The sequence below is a fragment of the Pan troglodytes genome, chromosome 3, assembly GCF_028858775.2.
Source record: "Pan troglodytes isolate AG18354 chromosome 3, NHGRI_mPanTro3-v2.0_pri, whole genome shotgun sequence".
Lineage (NCBI taxonomy): Eukaryota > Metazoa > Chordata > Mammalia > Primates > Hominidae > Pan > Pan troglodytes.
In genome coordinates this window covers 36489790-36510589 of record NC_072401.2, presented here as the reverse complement: position 1 = coordinate 36510589, position 20800 = coordinate 36489790, and the positions used below count along the sequence as shown (strand labels likewise).

The window sequence follows — 20800 nt, the reverse complement described above, 5'->3', positions numbered from 1 at the left end:
CTGACCGCACAGGCACAGTAATCATTCTATGGTAGATTTTGGAGCATCTTTTATATTTCTTGAATTCTTTTCATCTATGTCATCTATGGGGCACTTGATGGTAAAAGCCGATCCAAAGATGGCACATGTTTTCTGGATTGAGTTTAAATGTGTACAGAGAAATCTTTTCTGAATTTTGTTTGAATAAGGGTTGGGGAGGAGCCAGAGAAATTAAAAGTTCTCTGTTGTGTATTTTATTTGACTATCATAATATGTCATTAATATAAATTCACTGGTTTTAGTAATTTAGATAATACCATCGCATTAAGAATTAGTATTTAACTTATTTTATGGACAACTTTTATTTAGGAATAGATATATAATTCAACTTGATTTTTAGAAGTACTTCTTGGTGCTTTAATTATTTGAATTATAATGGTATGGGAAATTGACTGAATACCTGATATGTGCCAGACACTTTGCTAATTCTTCATTTTCACAACAGTCTCATAAGGTTGGTAGTGTTAAAATTATTATCCTTTTTTTTTTTTTTTGAGACAGAGTTTCACTCTTGTTGCCCAAGCTTGAGTGCAATGGCGCAATCTCGGCTCACTGCAACCTCCGCCTCACGGGTTCAAGCGATTGTCCTGGCTCAGCCTCCCAAGTACCTGGGACTACTGGCATGCATCACCACGCCCAGCTAATTGTTTTTTGTATCTAGTAGAGACGGGGTTTCACCATGTTGGTCAGGTTGGTCTAGAACTCCTGATCTCAGGTGATCTGCCCACCTCGGCCTCCCAAAGTGCTGGGATTACAGGCATGAGCCACCGCGCCCATCCATTATTATCCTATTTTTACAGATAAGAGTGTTCACCACCAGTTGGAAATGACTACAGTGTTAACTGTTATGGGGTAACATTTTCTTTTTTTTTAACTGCTAGATTCCTGGCACATATGTCAGTGCATAGCACATAAAAAGCATTCAGTAAATATTATATACTACTAAAACGTTTCCATTGTTTCTTGGGGTACTCAATAAATGGGTACATTCCAGCAGGCCTTCACACTGGAGCAGCTTTGTTCAAACTGCGGATTACTGAGATCAACTTAGTGGTTTATGATGTCACCAGAAACACCCTCCCTCAATAAAAAGACAAACCCCAAACAGAAAATAATAAATATCAAAGTGCATTGCTTAAAGTAGATGTTATATTGTGAAACCTATCTATGTACATAGTGTATAGATGTAACATAAAAAAAGTTTCTTAGTATTTAAAAATAATGTTGAACGAAAGCTAGAGTCCCAGAGTAGGTAGGGGTCAGCAAACTGATCTGCAGCCTAAATCTGGCTCAGTGCCTGTTTTGGTAAATAAAGTCTTGTTAGATAACAACCACTGTCATTCATTCATTTCTCATTCATTCGCACTCAGTGGTATCACTGAGTAGTTGTGGCACAGACTGTGGCCGGTAAAGCCTAAAATGTTTACTATCTGATTTTTCAAAGACAAAGTGTGCAAACCCCTGCCCTCAAGCATTTTACCTAGAATTACCTATATGAGGAGCCACTTTTTGTGAATTATTGCCTGAAATTCAGAAAACTGTCCACAGTTGTGATACTTGATATGAGAGTTCCATTTGAAATCAGAGTTTTTCTCTTACTATGTTTCTTGAAGCACATGGCATTGCTTCTCTTGAATGACTATTATGACAGTCTTTCCTTATGGTTTGGTTTCCACCACCCTGAAAGGTAACTGCTTGTTTCTTTGAGGTGCTTATCACCTTTCTCTTGGACTCTCCAAATGAATTTCACATTGCTACATAGCCTGCATTTTAAGATAGACACACTAAATACAGCTTCCAACTTGTATGAAAATCTGTTTAGCCATATTTACTTGCCACATTAGAAGTTAAACAAACACATTTTATTTAAGTAGAGTGTACCAATCCACACATGTTTAAAAAGTGCATGTTCACAAATGACAGATAAATCCTTCTGTGGTGTATAGTTCATCTTTCTGATATAGACTTGGGGCAGTATAAAAATTTCATTAACTTCAGTATAAATTTATCGTTTTTAAAATAAGTTGTAGGTCTTTAATTTTTGAAACCATAGACATATTGCTTCAGTGAAAACACTGTATACACATGGAATTACTGAATGAGTTATTTTGATTAAAAGTTCTTTTTGCATAGTAACAACTCATGATTTTAAAGATAAGTGTGTGTAGAGGTGTGTGTACGCATATATATATATGTTTATGCATCTATATGTTTTGTATGGAACTTTCAACAGTACACTAAATATGTTTTATTAAGTGTACTTAATACACTTAATAAAGTGTTATTAATAAAGTATTATTAAGTGTAAACTTAATACACTTAATAAAGTTTCCTTCTATGTGTACAGATGGTTGACTATCTTTTATTTTGTGGGAACTGGTAGATCAACTAGAGTGGCTTAAGGACTTTAACTTAATAAACTTGAAGCTAAATTCAAGTCTATTTTGATTGAGTGAAGAAGCAAAATTAAAGTTTAGAACAAAAAGGGGAAACTTTTGGCGTCTTAACAGACATGAATTCTTTACTTTTGGTGATAAGGCTTTGAATGACCTATATACAATAGCTATTCTTTGTCTTCCCTGACCAATGTTGTTATTTCTAAACTGCTCCATCACCCCCTGGTGTTACTAAGACAGGATTATAGTTTGGAATCTTTTCCTCACAAGTTTTCTAAGGCTCCTATCCCTCCCCGGCTAATTTCCTAATGAAACATTGTTCTTCTCTTAGTTGCAAGTGAATTTTATTGAAATAATAACATTTAAAAAATACACTTCCCCAAGTACAAAATTAGTTCTGACTCCTGTTGTTCTCAAGCAGAGTCACTGGAATTCGTCTGTGGGTCATAACAGCTATTGATCTCTCCAATCAATCTGTATTCCTTTGCACCTGCAGTCACACATGGAGATGTGATACTTCAAAACACTCATGATGTTTTGAGTGCACAGTTCTGGTGCTTAGAAGAGAGCTTAAGAATTTTGAGTGGGCATTCCCTTTCCAAGGCCATTTTCAGAACTGGTGCTCACCTGCAGGCCCTGTGCTTCTGTCCATCTTAGCAGATTCTAGACCCCGTGGGAAACATGCACGTGTGTTATTCTCTCAGTTCTGCTTTTAGACAACATCATACAGCCATCCAGTGGCAGCTCTGATACTGATATGGAAAAGTCTTTTTTTATTAAAAAAAAATTTAAAAAGAACATAAGAATGCCCCCCTTAGTTTTTCTGGGCAAGCAGACTCTTACCTCTTTTGAAATCTTCAATGTTTTTCAAAGCAAGGCATGAAACATTTACTATCCCTTTACTTAACTCACCCTCCTTAATCTCATTAATGATGGTTTGCTAAGTGTTTCCTTTGAAGACTTCAATATGATATTCTGGAAGTTTCTGACGTAATGTATTTTAGGAACTTGCTAGGACTCCAAATTCTGTTTAAAATACTCGATTGTGGGGCCCCAAGTCTGGTTTTAAAGGCGATCTCTTGGTTTTAGGGTGACTGATGTCAAATGTGTATCTCCATCGTGACCTCTTCCTGTACTCCACAGTCATATATTCAGCAGCCTACTTGACATGCCAACATGGGTGCCTAGTAACACCTCACACTTGACGTATCAAAATTCCCATTTCCACCCTCTCAACCAAACTTTCTCCCTTGTAATCTTCCTCATCTCAGCAAATAGAAGTCTTAGGTGCTTAGGCTGTGAAGTATGCAGTTATTCTTGAATCTTTTTCTTCTCACTTCATATCTAGTCCATCAGTTTGACTTAGAAAATGTGTTTAGATCCTGACCAATTCTCAACAACTCCACTGCTATCAGGATTATTTTAATCATCTCATGAGATCGGCTGTCATCACATTTGACGTATCAAATGTAACACCTCACACTTGACGTATCAAAATTCCCATTTCCACCCTCTCAACCAAACTTTCTCCCTTGTAATCTTCCTCATCTCAGCAAATAGAAGTCTCAGGTGCTTAGGCTGTGAAGTATGCAGTTATTCTTGAATCTTTTTCTTCTCACTTCATATCTAGTCCATCAGTTTGACTTAGAAAATGTGTTTAGATCCTGACCAATTCTCAACAACTCCACTGCTATCAGGATTATTTTAATCATCTCATGAGATCGGCTGTCATCACATTTTTCCTGTACTTGTCAGAGCAGTTATTTAATACGAAGGTCAAATCATGTCAGTTCACTTTACGCTCCATGGATTCTGCATCTTATTTATTTATTTATTTATTTATTTATTTATTTATTTATTTAGAGATGGAGTCTCGCTCTGTCACACAGGCTGGAGTGCAGTGGCGCAATCTCGGCTCACTGCAAACTCCACTTCCCTGGTTCAAGCAAGCGATTCTCCTACCTCAGCCTCCGAAGTAGCTGGGACTATGGGCGTGTGCCAACATGCACGGCTAATTTTTTGTATTTTTAGTGGAGCTCGGGTTTCACCATGTTAGCCAGGATGGTCTCAATATCCTGACCTCGTGATTTGCCAGCCTTGGCCTACCAAAGTGCTGGGATTACAGGCGTGAGCCACCATGCCCGGCCAGTTTCTGCATCTTACTGAGAGTAAAAGTACTTGTGAGGTCCAAAAACCCCGCATGATCTGGCCTTGGTCTTTCTGTCCTTATCTTTTTCTGTTCCCTTTCTCCTGTACTGTGGTTAGTTCACCTACCAGGGCCTTTTGTTCCTTGAATATACCAAATCTGCTGTTGTCTCAGGACCTTGTTACATGTTCACCTTATCCTAGAATGCTCTTCCTCCAGCCTGCTCCTCAGCTGGACCTGCTTCTTTACTTCCTTTCCCATCAGGCTTTTGGCTAACCATCCCCTTCTTCTGAGGCTTCTTATGTATCCTGTACAAAATAATACTCCCTGGGCCCCCCATCTTGTGTTTATGTTACCCAATTGCACTTGCCACTGTGTAATGTATATTTAAGTTTTTATGGCCTTCCTCTTTTCACTAGAGTGTAAACTCCAGGAGAATAAGGTCATGGTCAGTCTTGTTCACTGCTCCATTCCTGGTATTCAGAATAGGTTTGGGAACATAATAGGCTTAGTAAATATTTGTGTGAGTGATTGGTTATCAATTTGAGGAACAACACTTATGTGCACTACTTCCGTCTCTGATATTGATCAGGAATTTCATTGAGGGAACTTTAGTCAGATCATATTAACATATCAGAAGTAAAGGTCCAGCTAAACTTTATTAGATAATGTTGTTGATGTTTTGCATGGCCCTTATGTAGTAATCTCTAGTATAACCAATCCCTTGTTATTAAGGAGTATGCCTACTGCTAAACCCAGTAGTCCAGAGAATATTGTCTCAATTTTTCTTAAACCTCTTTTTTTTTTTATTCTTATACTCTAAGCTGGCATTCCTGAAAACATCAAGAACTAATTTGAGGTTTTAGGAATTTACTATTGTTTTTTTATTTACATTCTAGCATAATCACAAGAAAATGGCAATTTCAACACTTATTCTTTGCTTTCCCCACTCCCTTTCTTTTTGTCCAGCCTGGAATGCTATTCTTCGAGCCAAGCCATATGTAGGTCAGAGCTTGTTTCCAGGAGGAATGGTGCTTAGCACAGTGCTAAGATCAAGATAGACACTCAATAGATATTTGTTATCGGTAAGAATAAGAAGTATCTTGGTTTGAAGAACAGGCAAAAGCTAGCACAGTATCTAACTTTGCCCTAGACTCTTGTCCAATGGGAAATCATTATTTGGTTTGGAATATTGTGACTTATCAAAGCATATTCCCCCATATCTCAGGATGCACACATTGCACGGCCAAATACAGATGACACTTGTAATCTATTTTATTGTGTTTAGATTATCTGTTCCGTTGTTCCTTTCCATTGACATGGCTAATTCAGAATAAACTGAATGCTACTATTAATTCCTGTTCTTCTTCATGACTGTTTACTTCCTATTAGTAACTGATTCCCTCAGGAGCTAGATAATTCTTCTAGGCTATGTGTTGAGATGCAGCCAAAGTAAGCTTAATTCCAACAGATGCAATTGCCAGTTTTAAATTAATTCCTGAGAAACTGAAATATATGCTAGCAGTAATCTAAAAGTCATAGACACTTAGGCCCAACTCATTAAATTATGACCTACATTTCAAACACAGTGATTTATATGGGTTAGCACAAATAAAGAAACAAACAAAAACCATTATGTACCATTTACTCGGCAGGAATATCTTATGTGAAACTAATGATCACAAGTAATAACCAGGTTAAGTGGAAGTTCTGTTGCTGTAACTGAAAATGTAATAAATTATTGTAGTGCAATCCAGATCTGTTTATGTAGGTGGAAAAATGTAGAATAGCTGCTGCATATGGACATTGACTTAGCTACTTGAATATTTTAATGTCTTTTGGCTTATGATGTATAACAATGCTAGGGACATTTGATAAATATTTCATCCTGATATATTGCAACAAGCACCAATTCTTTTTTTTTTTTTTTTTTGGTGGGGGGGTGGGGGACGAAGTTTCGCTCTTGTTGCCCAGGCTGGAGTGCAATGGCACGATCTGGGCTCACTGCAACCTCAGTCTTCCAGGTTCAAGCGATTCTCATGCCTCAGCCTCCTGAGTTGCTTGGATTACTGCCACCATGCCCAGCTAATTTTTGTGTGTGTATTTTTAGTATAGACCGGGTTTCACCATGTTGGCCAGGCTGGTCTTGAGCTCTTGACCTCAAATGTTCCTCCCCTCTTGGCCTCCCAGAGTGCTGGGATTACAGGTGTGGGACACCACACCCAGCCATCAAGCACAAATTCCTGGAAGATTATGTAACACCTGCAATAAAGCACTATCGAATGAGTTTTTTAATAAACATTTTGACTTTGGTCATTAAAGACACAATCAACTGTTTTTATTAGTTTTGAAAGTGAACAAGAACAATGATAATTGAAAAAGACTCATTATGAAATAACTTTGGATTCATGTTTGAATATGAGTAAGTGTAATACGGACACTTACTTCAATCCACAATGAAGTCACTGGGCAGACCTGTCTGAGAAGGATCTGAGAAACTGTCCCATTTCCCAAACTGGGCTCTGCTTTCTCTTCCTCCTTCATCCTGTGAAAGCTTTTACTACTCGTGATTCAGTATGTTTTGCTTTATTTCCTTTTGCTTTGATAACTACTTCTCCATATGTTCTGGTAGCCCAATTTCCAGCCTTATAGATATAGTTGTACCTCAAGGTTTGCCAGTTTCTTCTCCTTTTACACTCTATGTTTATTCATTTCCATGGGTCTTCTTATGTACAGGTTACTGCTGTTCACATAGTGCTATGAGTCTGCGTGGATGCGCATGCCACGGCACTGAAAACCTGAGGTTGTTCTGTTAACTAATTGGATTCTCCTTCTTCGCCTGGCCAATTTCTGATGCCACGTTACCTTTTATTCTGAGTAATTTGTTTTTCTTATCAACACCCATCATATGTATACAACTAATTTTTTTTACTCTCCTAAATGCCTTAATTCCTCATTAGTCATTTTATTTCAATTTTCACAGTATTTTAAGCCTTCGTTGCCTGGTCCCTGACCTTCATGCTTCCAGTATGGTCTACCTGTCATTGTCTGTATTATCATAATGTCTTTTTATTGCTAAAAATGGTGAAATGGTTTTCTTTTGCCTCTGTAATAAAGACAACATTCCTAAACAGGCAGTATGAATTCCCTGGTCATATTTCCCATTTTTTCCATGTGAGTTCAGAGTTATAAATGTATTCATTGATAAATTAATCCCTGAATGGATGTTGGTTTTTCTGCCTTTGTTCTTCTGGTAACCTCTGCTCAAAATCCTATTCTCTTCCCTCTTCCAAATTCCAGTTTAGTCTTTTGAATTGCTCTTCATCCTCAAGATCTACCACATATACCTCTTTTTTACCCCCATAGTTTCAAGAAAAGTTGTTCGAGAGTTAAAACATTTGATTCTCCTCACTTTAATACTAACTTGCTATATGACCTTCAGCAAATCACTTATCTCAATTGACTCATATATTATTTGATACCATTTATATGATGTTTATACTACTGTGTTCCATTATGTGTTCAAATCTTGCTTGACTTATAGCTTTAATTGCTCCTTGGGGACTAGATCGAATTCCTATGCCTGTAACACAGTGCATTGTTCATAATTGAAGGTCACTTAGCTTTTGTGGAAGGAGTAGGAGAACCAAATTTTAATTTGCCAGGTGAAATGCTATTGTTATTTACTGTGGTGAGAGTGGAATGGGTAAGTGACACTGAAGCAGGCATACTCTAGAGCAGGTTCCAAGTGATTGGAAGTAGGATTTTCGGGGTCTTTGAGTAACTGACTTGCCACATACAATCTGTTAATTGTTGGGTAGCAATATCACATTCTTCTATTAAAAGAAAATCTAATCTCATGAGTGATCTAAAAGAGGGCTTCTCAGATATTAACAGGGATACAGAGCATCTGTAGTTCTTTTTAAAATACAGCCTGTGATTCACCAGATCTGGAGTAGGGCCTGAGATTTTGCATTTCTAATAAACTCTCAGGTAAAGCCAATGGAACTGATTTCAAGACAACTGGATATTGTTACTCCTTTTCCCTCAAAGAATTGAGTCATTGGCCCTGTTTACAGTAGCATTTAGATTGTGGTTGTGGGAAAGAATCTGTCACTTATGTGTTGCAAAGAGCAAGGATTTCTTCTTGACGTTTCTGTGTCTATGTAACTTATATGTGGATTTATGTATTTTCTCCTGTCTTCATTTTCAGAGGAGAGAAATGACTGGATCAGCATACTATTAAATGCACTGAAATCACAATCCCTTACCTCGCAGTCTCAAGCTGTTGTTACACCTGAGAAATGTGGATATCTTGAATTGAGAGGCTATAAGGCAAAAATTTTTACTGTGTTAAGTGGAAACAGTGTGTGGCTTTGCAAAAACGAACAGGTGAGCTCTGTTATAGTCATTGCAAATTGCTGCTATTTTATTATAGTAACAACTATGTTTTGTTTGGAAGGATTATTAGTGATTTTACTTATAGAGTCTTGTTTTGGCATTGTGTACGCCACTAAATATACCAAAGAAATAGTGATTTTGTTGAATTTTCTTGGTGTCTCCACCAGCAAGAAAGTACCTCCATCAAACTTGAAACTGGACATCACCTTTTGTGGTATTGAGGAAGTAAAATTATTGAAAATAATTTTTGAAAAGTCTTATTTAGTTGAAATGACATTGTACGACTACATGAGAGAACAATTAAGGACCAATGAACCCTTACAGCTGTTGATGAAATAGGACCAGTTCTGCACCCTGTGCTGCTTTTATTTTTTGTGATAGAAAATTATAGGGTAAGCACAGGTAACATATTTGCTTGAGTTTACAGAATATTATTGGTCTGTTTTATTTTGAACAGATGTATGTAAGGTATATATGTATACGCACACACACACGTCTATATAAGTACAAATTCAAGTGCACATACATACATACATCTAGCTATACACACACATCTACATAAATAAAATCAATTAAAATTATTGGTTTACTAAATTTGATTAATGTCAAAGGACTCAATAGAGTATTTAAATGTTTTGATGAGTCTGATGGTAAACTAAAATTTTAACAAATCCTGTTAGCTTTGTTTGATTCTGCAGACTTTCTTTTTTCTAACATTCCTTGTTTTTAATATGTATATGTTTTTAATATGTATAATATATAATTCTTTACCCCCTTTTTTTGGAAGAACTCCTTTTAAAATCCTTCAGCCTAGAATATATTAGATGCTTAATAATTGTGGAATTGAACTGTGCACTTTGGATAGCTGATCTAAGATGAACTCATTTTATGATACATCATTATGGGTTATAGTAAGGTGGAATATAAATGCTGACTATTTTTTATAAGAAAAATAGGAATATCAAAACAAATAGTAGTTTCAGAACAGTTAACTATAGGCATCCTCTGAACTTTAGTGTGAACTTACACATTAAATATTTTGGAGGAGACGATGTCTTAGCCAATTAACAGTTGAAGGCATCATCAAGCACTCTTGATTATTAATCAAGAGTGCTTATTAATAATGTGGGTAGTTAGCATATTCCTCAAGCATATTTTAATAATGTATACAAATTGAATATGAACATTTCAGTCTACAAAATAAGATGATTACAACTTTTCTTATTGGAATGGAGGTTAAAAATACATAATTTGCATGTATCTGTATGGAAGTTACTCTGCCAAATTAACTAAGGTATTCAGTTTATACTTGCATAGACCTGATAGCAAGACTTGATAGACTTGCATAGAGTTCAAATGATTAGTTTCATTGCTCACATTAAACTGTCTGAGTTTCTGTTATTCCCTAGGAATAAGATAAATATTTAAAAAGTTTTATTAACACTTTCTGATTAGTGAAAATGTACATGAAATTATTGCCTTAGTATTAGGAATTGAGTGTGAAAAGCATAATGAATACTGTTTGCTGAGTACCAGGTACAATGGTAATTAATTTGTAGACATTTCCTTTTAATCTTCACCACAAATATAGGAGGAAGACATTTTTGTCTATGTTTTGTAGATGAGGAAAATGAGGATTAAGTAATAGGTCTAGGAATTACAGTTTATAATGCAGAGTTGAGTTTAAAACCGGAACAGTATAACTCTAATTCTAGCTTCTTAACCACTCTACAAACTGCCTTTTTAAAGTCTAGGTTGAAGAGAAATTTTCTGACTTGTGAGCTTTTAGAAATAGCCTAAGGATTCTTTCATTGAATAATTTAGTTGCCCAGGAGTTTCAGGGTATGCTTTCAATAAACATTGTATACCATGTCAGGCACACTAAAAATGATGGGTTTACTGAGAAGGACACAAGTCTTGTCTTCCAAGAGGAAAAAGTCAAACAAGACCAGAATATATGATGGATGGTGAGGTCAGTGCAATAATAGGTTGTATAGGAGTTACAGAGAGGTGCAAAAAAAGGGCATCTGATGAAGTCAGTGAATTAGAAGCATTTCCATGTACATGAGAAATGAGTATATTCTCCTTAAAAATTAAAGCATTAAGGCTGAACCCCTCTCCATCTTTTGATAAGTAAACATTTTTATGCTTGTATACAAGTTCTTTTCTATGCATTAACATACATATATACATATATATACACACACACACACACACACACACCTTTAAAATGTATACTATTGTTTGTGTATATGTGTGTGTTTTTTTTAAATTGCATTATATCATATAGATTCAGGTCTTAAGGGACTTGGTCTTTAGTCAGTCTTAAAGGATGAGTTGGCTCAAGAATGAGCCGATAAGGAAGGCCGTCCACGTTCAGGCCCTGGCATACCATTCCGTTTTCATGTATTTTCGCATCCTGGTATGTGTCTTTTTCCCCAGAGGAAAGTTGCCCATTGGTTTTCTCCCGTGATAGAGCACATGTGAAAAACCTGGTGACATGCTGAGTAAAGGGTCTTCCTCCTCAGTACAGAGGGCTTTCTGCCAGTGTGGGCATCAACCTGTGTTTTAGGAAAAGCACTAAACAATAGTAAGATGATTTGATGCAACTTCGAAAATTTTATACAAACACACACAGTAATCTTGTGTATCCTTTCAAGGTGATGAAAAAAATCTATTCATCATAAAAATGTAAGTGATGTTAGATTTGAACCTCTGTACTTAATTTGTGTTGGATTTAATTTAGTGACATGCAACAAGGCTTACTTTTATTTTAAAATGGGATTTATTGCCCACATAACTTAATAGCATGAATAGAATAAAAAATAATGAAATTGACCTACACTACCCTAACATAGGAACTATTTTTATTTTTCTTGCCTCTAATTTATACATAGTTTTAGTAATTTACTTTGGCAGTTACTCCAGAGAGAGTAAACAGACAATGGCTAGAGGTGGAAGCGTAGCTATTACAGCAAATGTTGAAGAGTTTTTTAAAGAGGAATCTCATTTATTGCAAAGAAGATTGGCCTGGGAGGTTGCAGTTGTGGGTTTTTATTCTTGTTCTGCTACTAACTGGCTCTGGTAATTAAGTTAGTCTCTTTAGGTTTAAATGGCATCATGTGAAGAAGGGAGATGGATTACTATCTCTAAGGCCATTATTTAGGTTGCATGTTAAAATTCCACATTTCTGAGCTCATTTCAGATTTGTTAATTCAGAATTTCTGGAAAGGGGTTGTAGAATCTGAATTCACAAAAAAGCACCCCAGGTGATTCTGTGATGGATGAGCCAAAAACACACATTGTAAAACACTGCTCTCAGTTTTCTTCTTAAAGCCTATCTTTAGGCTTTAAGAAGAAGTGGAAAATAACTATGAAAATATTTGTAAAAACATTTGTTAGAGTAGAAAATGGCATAGTAAAAACTGACACTCAGATTCTTTACCTAATTACCATGCTGCAAAACAGTGGGGTGCTAATATCACATAAATTAAATGTCATCCCTTAAATATTTAGCACCATTTCACAACTGCATTCTGCTTTAATTTTTGCACATTTTCTCCCATTCCTTATCTCTGCTTATGTTTTGGATGCCTGCAATGTGTTATAATATGACAGTTTTTCCATATTATTTCAGCATTGTTTAAAATGAGCTGTGTAATTGGGTTTGTATAGGTTACACTGTAGTGACCATGTTTCTGGATTCATTCATCCACGTGACACATGTAGGGGGCATCTTCTCATTTCTGGGCACTGCTCTAGAAACTAGAGGTACAGTGGTAACCCACAAGATCTCTGCTTTCTGGGGCCTTCCTGAAGGGGTAACACATAATGTCAAATAAATAAATTAGGTTTCTGGTAACCTTCTGTATGTAGCCTTGTCTTCCTTTCTGATGATGATGATTATTATTATTGGCAAGAATTCCTATGACCTGTTCCTCAAGAGTAGTTTACATTTAAAATGTTACAGCTATGTGATAGGAATCCAGTTACATTATAACCTTAAAAGTGTTAGATTTATCATTTTTATATTCCCAAATTGACAGTGTGAATATTTACTTTATTCACTGCTGTATCCTCAGGCAATAAGCTAGCACTCAGTAAACACAGGTAGGGTGAACTTGTTGAATTAATGATCATTTATAGCTGTTTTTATTTTGACAGAAGAGTTTTTTTTCCTCCAATTCTCTTTAAAATTTTTTTTTCTCAAATTGTCTCTTCATCTTCCTTGTCCATTTATTTATTGGGATCTTATGTCTTTCTTGCTAATTACTTTATGTTCTTTATATAAGAAAGACATGAATCTTCATATTTTCTACAATTTTTTTCTGAACTATTTTGTTTGCTTTTCATTTGTCAGTTCCCTTTTGTTTTGCAGAAATTTTGTTTATGTACTAAACTGTTTTTTAGTCTGTTCAAAGCTGTTAGAGCTTCCGTATTCTGGAACAAAAATTATTTTGTAAATTATTTATCTTTAAATGATAGGGGTATAGTGTGTAAGTCAGAATTTTTTAAAAGTTTAAATAAGGTAGTCAAATATGGACATATATTTAAATATATGAATTCTTAAATAAGTGGTATTGCTAGTTGAAAGGAATTTCTGCAAGCGTACATGAGGAAGAGTTAAGACAATTGGCGTTGGTTTCCATTTGTTCTGTTGTCCTGACAGCCCGTCTCCCTTCTTCTCTTGATACTTTTTTTTAATATCATGTTAATATTAATTCATTACAACCAGATGTCTTGCTTGGTGGGTTTGGGTATCCATTTGATGATAATTGTGGCATTGAGGTTTTAACTACATAAACTCACTTGATTAAACATTCTCAAATCAGGGTATAACAAGAGACTCATCCTCCCTCATTCCCCCCCAACATAATGTTCCCTGGTGTTCTGGCATGGGAGTGAAACTCTAATAGAATTTAAATAGACCTCATAGGGCGATGGGTTGTGTGGCACAGAAAGGAGCAGCAGGATGGAGATGGTGACCTCAAATTCTCTGGGTTTTGTATCTGGCCAAACTCTGCATCTGGTGTTTCCCAGGAAAGCTGGTGCCAATGTCATACAATGCCACATCTGTTTTCAACAAATGTTTAAGCACCGAGTTCTTAAATTCCTGGCATGGAAACCTGGCATCCAGTAATTCCAAAAATAGGTTTGAGATTTCAGCAGATTTGGGGTTAACAAACCCTTCCCTATTTTTCTTTTTAGGAGTCAGTTTTGTATTTTCCTCTTTCACTGTGTAGTTTTAAAATGTAGTTTTCGCCAGGTTCTGTTGCTGCAAATTCATAAGAATAACCCATTTCAGTATCTTGGTAAATATTTACCATTAATTTTATCCGAATGTTTAATATGGAATCAATGGTATGAATACTTTCTGTAATTATTAAAAAATGGAAATATTTATATTGAAGAGAAATTCTGCTTTTAGAACCCTCAAATGAAAGAATTAAGTGGATGTATCAGACCCTTAATTTATGTTGCTTTATTTACTCTTTATAATAATACCATGTAAGGTAGACCTAACTATTTTCATAAATAAGGAAACTGAGGTCTACATAAACTAAATAACTTGCCAGTGATCAAACAGCCAGTAAATGGGTCAGCTTCGATTCTCCCTAGGCCTGACCTGCAGTGCCCACATGGTCATTGTACCACCCTTGCAGTGGCCAGATCTGCTAAGCCAAGCATAGCCATTGTTATTTTAGTGGGATTCATGATTCTTGACATCTTACGTTCTATCACAGCAAATTTAATTTAAAATATTGCTTACTTCAGAATCTATTTTCAGCCTTCTGCTTTCTATGATACTATAACTCTACCCACTGAATTTTTGTGCTACTGTTTTTTTCAATCCAGTTTATAGCATTTTAAAGGTTGATAGTTTGGCTTATCCCTGGCTCATGCCTATTTTTCATAATAAGAATAAAGCTTGCAATCAGATTGTAGTTAATGGGCAATTTATTTTTAATTTAGTTGAACATTTACCATTCACATTGCATTCTATTTTTTAAAAATTATGCATGCTAGTTATTTTTGGACAGGACTTTTTTTTGTAATTAAGTTTTAAATAGATACTATGTTCAGTTGGTTTCAAATTCAAAAGGTATAAAATAAAAATAATAATAACAAGAGCTAGCTAGTCCTGTGTAGTACTTACTGCATGCCAGGCATTCTTTTAAACATTTTTTTTAATTATTATACTTTAAGTTTTAGGGTACATGTGCACAATGTGCAGGTTAGTTACATATGTATACATGTGCCATGCTGGTGTGCTGCACCCATTAACTCATCATTTAGCATCAGGTATATCTCCTAATGCTATCCCTCCCCACTCCCCCCACCCCACAACAGTCCCCAGAGTGTGATGTTCCCCTTCCTGTGTCCATGTGTTCTCATTGTTCATTTCCCACCTATGAGTGAGAACATGTGGTGTTTGGTTTTTTGTCCTTGCGATAGTTTGCTGAGAATGATGGTTTCCAGTTTCATCCATGCCCGTACAAAAGACATGAACTCTTCATTTTTTATGGCTGCATAGTATTCCATGGTGTATATGTGCCACATTTTCTTAATCCAGTCTATCGTTGTTGGACATTTGGGTTGGTTCCAAGTCTTTGCTATTGTGAATAGTGCTGCAATAAACATACGTGTGCATGTGTCTTTATAGCAGCATGATTTATAATCTTTTAAACATTTTTATTCCATTAATTTAACCCTCACGAAACTGATGCTGTAGGTGCTACTGTTATCCCTATTTTGCAAATAAGTGAACAAGCGAGAGAGGAATACCTGAATAATAAACCTGGTCTGGGTTTTGTCCTTTGGCCAGTCAAATGTCACAGTCTTTGGAAGGCCTGTTAGGAACACAACTCTCTCTTGTGGGTTGGATTCAGTACCCCTACAGGCCACCAGGCATTTTTTTTTCCCCACCTACTGCATTTTTCTGTTATCTCATTTTTAGACCAAAAGCTTCCCCAAGGCAGATACCCAGTCTTATGCTTTTTTGCAGCCCAAGGACTAAGCACAGTTTCTGGCACAACTAGGTACTTACTAAGCACTGCTTTGCTTTGCCAGGACTGTTTTCCCATTAAAAAATGACTGTAGCTGCTCTGCTTACTTCACAGAACTATTTAGGAAATCAAACGAGAGTTCACAGCTGTTTGTAAACTTCATAGCATGCACAGATAGATATTAAACCAATTATAGAGTCCACTCTATATGCTTAATGAAGACAGATGCTTTTAACACCTCTGGACATTAACGCAGGAGTTGGCACCCAGGACAAATAGGATCTCACCAATCCAATGTGTCATCCTGTTCTGTCCTGCTTATTTGAAATTGATAGTCTTAATTATTTCAAATGGTTTTTGGTTTTTGTATGTTCTGATTGCATGCATTCTACAGAAGCAGATAAAATGGAGTCTTTTTGGTTTTCGTTTGTAGAGACAGGGTCTCACTATGTTGCTCAGGCTGGTCTTGAACTCCTGGCCTCAAGCAATCCTCTCACCTTGGCCTCCCAAAGTGTTGGGATTAAGGTGTGAGCCACATTGCCTGGTCAAGAGAGAAGTATTTATGTCTTGATAGTTACATATTGCATACTTATACTGTCTAAATTAGTTACATAATGGTTCTGCTATCTAAATCAGTGTTTCTTGGCATTGGCCACATATAAAAGCCATGAGGTTGTACTTTTGTTTTTGGAAATTAAAAATTCTTAGGTTCTGCCCCCAGATTCATGGAATCAGAGTCTCTGGGTGGGAGGGAGAGATCACCACAGGTAATTTTTATGAGTATCTAGGAATGAGAAGTATTCTAAACATGTTCTAAATACTATTTAAATACTGTGAAAATAATGGCTTAATGTCCACAGTTTTTTAATAGAAAATGCAGTTGTTTCATATATGATAGCTCTCAAGAGCACTGACATTTATTGTGTTACTCTTATGTATATTTTCCAGTCAATTTATGCTGGTCAGTTCTGTAGATACTCTAATTACTCAAAACCGTATGGCCATGGCAAGCAGCTGATAAGTGGGTGGTGCTGTGGCTCACGCCTGCAATCCCAGCACTTTGGGAGGCCAAGGCAGGCAGATCACGAGGTCAGGAAATGGAGACCATCTTGGCCAACATGGTGAAACCCCGTCTCTATTAAAATACAAAAAAAGTTAGCTGGGCCTGGTGGTGCACACCTGTAGTCCCAGCTACTCAGGAGGCTGAGGCAGGGGAATCTCTTGAACCTGGGGGGCTGAGGTTGCAGTGAGCCGAGATCGTGCCATTGCACTCTAGCCTGGGTGACAGAGCAAGACTGTCTCAAAAAAAAAAAAAAAAAAGTCATCTTTGCCTTGTTTGGGGGAAATTTGAGGTGTTAACCAGCTAGCACTCCCTTATTTTAACAGAAATTACAGCTTTACATTTGGACATTTTATGACTTGCTGTGGAGATGAGCAGCCATCTATTCATGCAGGAGCCTTGATGAGGCTCATCAGTTTCCATAAAAGGTTGTCATTCTTACCATCTGCTAGTATGATGGTCAGAGTATTATGTGTGCCCTTAGTAACATACAGGACTTACAGGCCAGGCCCCCGTCAGAGAATATAACCTGGAATGATCTGATACACAGCTTTTGTCAAATGCCTCATTATGGAGGATTGTTTGAAGGACACGCAGTCCACGTATTTATTCTAGAGTTTATTTATTTATTCTAAAGTTTATTCCTGTATCAATGTGAGCCATCAAAAAGCTGTTTTAAAAATATCTTATCTTGCTACTCCTACCTTACTTAATTTCCTCACTTGTGAAAGAGAGATTGAGTTCCCAATCACATGCATTGGAAGTTTATCCAACGGGTATGTGATCCAGCAGGAGTATAGCTGTGGATAATTGGGGAATTTAAAAAAATTAATAATCAAGTATAACCCTGTGCCAATAGGCTGAAACTTATTAAAATGCGGCAGATTGGAAAAGCTTGATTTTCTTCCTTCCGTAGAGATCATGTTAAGTGCCATTTTTCATTAAGTGGGCTTACTATACAAAGTGGAAGTATGGCACTCCCATTCTAATTATTTTACAGCACTCAGCATTTCTCTGCATCTTTTCTTTTATATCACTGATTTTCAGTTTCTGGCTAGTTTCTCCTAGTACAGTGAACCATTAGTTCTTTCATCAGAAAAAAAAATTCAGTTGATGATTTGTTTTCTAAATGAGTCATTTCCTTATTCTAACTAAAAACTTTATATATTAAAAATGTAAGAGAGGCTTTCCCACAATTTGCGTCTGGAAACTCTGGATACTGTTACAAGTTGGGGGGCAACTGTTATAGAATTATTTTTTTCCACTTACTTTATAAGCCGGGAACACATTAGTACTAAATGACAAAAACCTGAAGAAGAGCTTAACTAGATGGAGATTTGTTTTAACAAATCTGGTGGTGTAGGCGGTTAAGAGTTGGTACTGCCAGAGAACAGAGTTCTCCCTATTTTTGTCCTCACTTTCGCATCCTTAGAGCCTAAGAATTTGTCCTCAATCTTCCCTTTTCTAGGATTGTGAAGTTCTAAAATGACTCTGTGCTTCTAGCAGTTACTTCCCCAGAAGATGGAAAAGTAAGGGCTGAAAGGCTTTCTTCTTCTAAGGCTTTTCGGTCCCTCCTCCTCCATCCTATCAGGAGTTGTTTAAATTTGATTGAAGGAAACTACAACACATGGCCACTTCTAAGTGTAGGGGAGAGGAGAATATACTTCTTTTACTTTTGGCGTATATAGCAGGAGAGACAAAGAGAAGAGGCAGATGAATGGCTTCTTTCACAGTCTCTAACAAGTGTCCTTACTGAAAATGGGCCAGTATTTTTTTTTTTTTTTGTATTTTGCCTTTAATATTGCTACTTTTCTTTAGTCATAATTTAGGAATTCAGAGCACATTTAGTCTGAATTTATTCAAATAGGTCATTTTTTGATGTACATATTGTTTTGTAAAGTGTGGAGATTATTTAATTGATAAGTCACATTCTGAAATCCATGTGGGTAGATGATGTATTGCAAACTTTAATGCTTTTAGAATGCAGAGTCTGTTGTAGCCTTTTGAACAATTTTGAATTTTCATGAGACAAGCTGAACATAGTAAGTATAGATTTTGAACAAATGGCAGTTTTTATACCAAAGTAGCATTAGAGGAGATTTTAGGAATCTGATTGAAGGGAGATTAAAGCAATAAAATATTGGAAATGAGGTAAAATTGTATACCTCCTAAGACAAGTAATGCTTTTGTTGGAGAGTAAATGAGGAGAAAAATAATGATAAACAGCAGAGGTAATCTAAGATAGTAAAACAAGGAAAGAGCAATCAGATTGGGCTCCAGATCTTTTTTCTACCACATACTGAACTTTCCATGTAACCTTCTTCCTTTGTGCCTCAGTTTTCCCATCTTTTTACATAACTAGTAATGATGCTAACTTCCTAGTATCATTTCCACCTAGGAAACTGCTTGACATACAATAAGAGGTAGTTAATATTTAGCTTCCTTTAATGAATGGATAAGGGTGAATATTGTGCCTACTTTCAAAAGCAAAGCATGTCTAGTTCAGTGTCAGTGGCCTAGTCAATGTTTCTTTCACATGGAAGAAACCCATACGCTATCAGTAGTCCAACTGTCAAGCTTAAGTTGGCCCAGTGCTATTATGTATTGAGAGTGGCTACCTAAAGTGAGACTGATTTTGTTGTAAAATTTGGTAGAATTTATTGGAATTTAGAAAATGTAATTATACTTTCAGAATCTTTTTTTTGTTCTTTATAGTTTTTTATGTTTTTCTCCAAACTAGGATTTTAAGAGTGGACTTGGTATTACCATAATTCCTATGAATGTAGCAAATGTAAAGCAAGTGGACCGAACTGTGAAACAATCTTTTGAAATAATCACTCCCTACAGGAGTTTCAGGTAAGCTATTTTTAAACATTTTGTGTTCGTACTACTATAGGAAAGCTTGGGTGATCCACCTTTATGTTGTTCGAGGTGATTTTTCTCTTGTAGGCCATTTAAAATTATCTTCCTACTTTTCCATATTGTCTGATTTGTTAGCCACTATATAAAAACACCTTGTAAAAGTGACCTCAATAATCACAAAACATGCAAAAATATGTATTTCATGAAATTTGAGTAATTTCTTAATACTTATTTTTCTTACTAGGCATGGTGTATGTTATTTTTTTGAAAATATGTGATAAATTCCTTCTCATTTAGAAGGAATAAAATAAAAACATATTACATTGTCTTTAAGTTGTATTGCTATTTATCTTCTTTTAGCCTGATCAAATACAATCCCTCATTTAAAATCAATTCCTAATTACATTTGTTCCATATGATTTCCTCCAGGGCTTAAAATGATACCAAATTTAATGAATCTCATAGCACCTATTGATCCAAATACTTTAGCATTTTTTTATATATCTCATATTATGGTATTCTACTAATTGCATCATTATGACAATGAAACAGATAATTTAAAGTATTAATATGGTTTAACAAACTAAAATGACTCTATAGTTTTAGTATACAGAATAGGCATAAGTCAACATCTTTTGAGTTCAACTCTATGAATTCGTTTGTTATAAATAATCAACATCACGTGGTAGTGGGCAAGTCAGAGGCAATTGTTCTAGGCCTTTAAAGGACTAACAATTAGGAATTTCAAATATACTGTCAATTGTAGTTACTCATTTTGCATGTCAAAATATATCCGTTGCCTCAAATTTTGAGTAAGAAATGATTGCATAAAATTAACAAGCTTTATTTTTACATTTGCAGATTCTAGCCAAAACTAAAAATATAGGTA

The 20800-nt window shown here is 36.0% G+C and overlaps 1 protein-coding gene across 6 annotated transcripts in view; it reads left to right on the top strand.

The window, feature by feature from the left end:
• The window catches only part of ARAP2 (ArfGAP with RhoGAP domain, ankyrin repeat and PH domain 2), a 173235-nt gene that overhangs the window by 43127 nt on the left and 109308 nt on the right, over positions 1-20800 (top strand). For all 6 annotated transcript variants that reach the window (XR_010156526.1, XM_016951436.4, XM_063809457.1 and 3 more), the window contains exons 8-9: positions 8795-8973; positions 19790-19905. Coding sequence is in view for 5 of the 6 variants with exons in the window: in XM_016951436.4 (XP_016806925.1) it covers positions 8795-8973; positions 19790-19905 (295 nt within the window). In the remaining variant the exon portion in view is untranslated. The remainder of the gene's footprint in view (positions 1-8794; positions 8974-19789; positions 19906-20800) is intronic.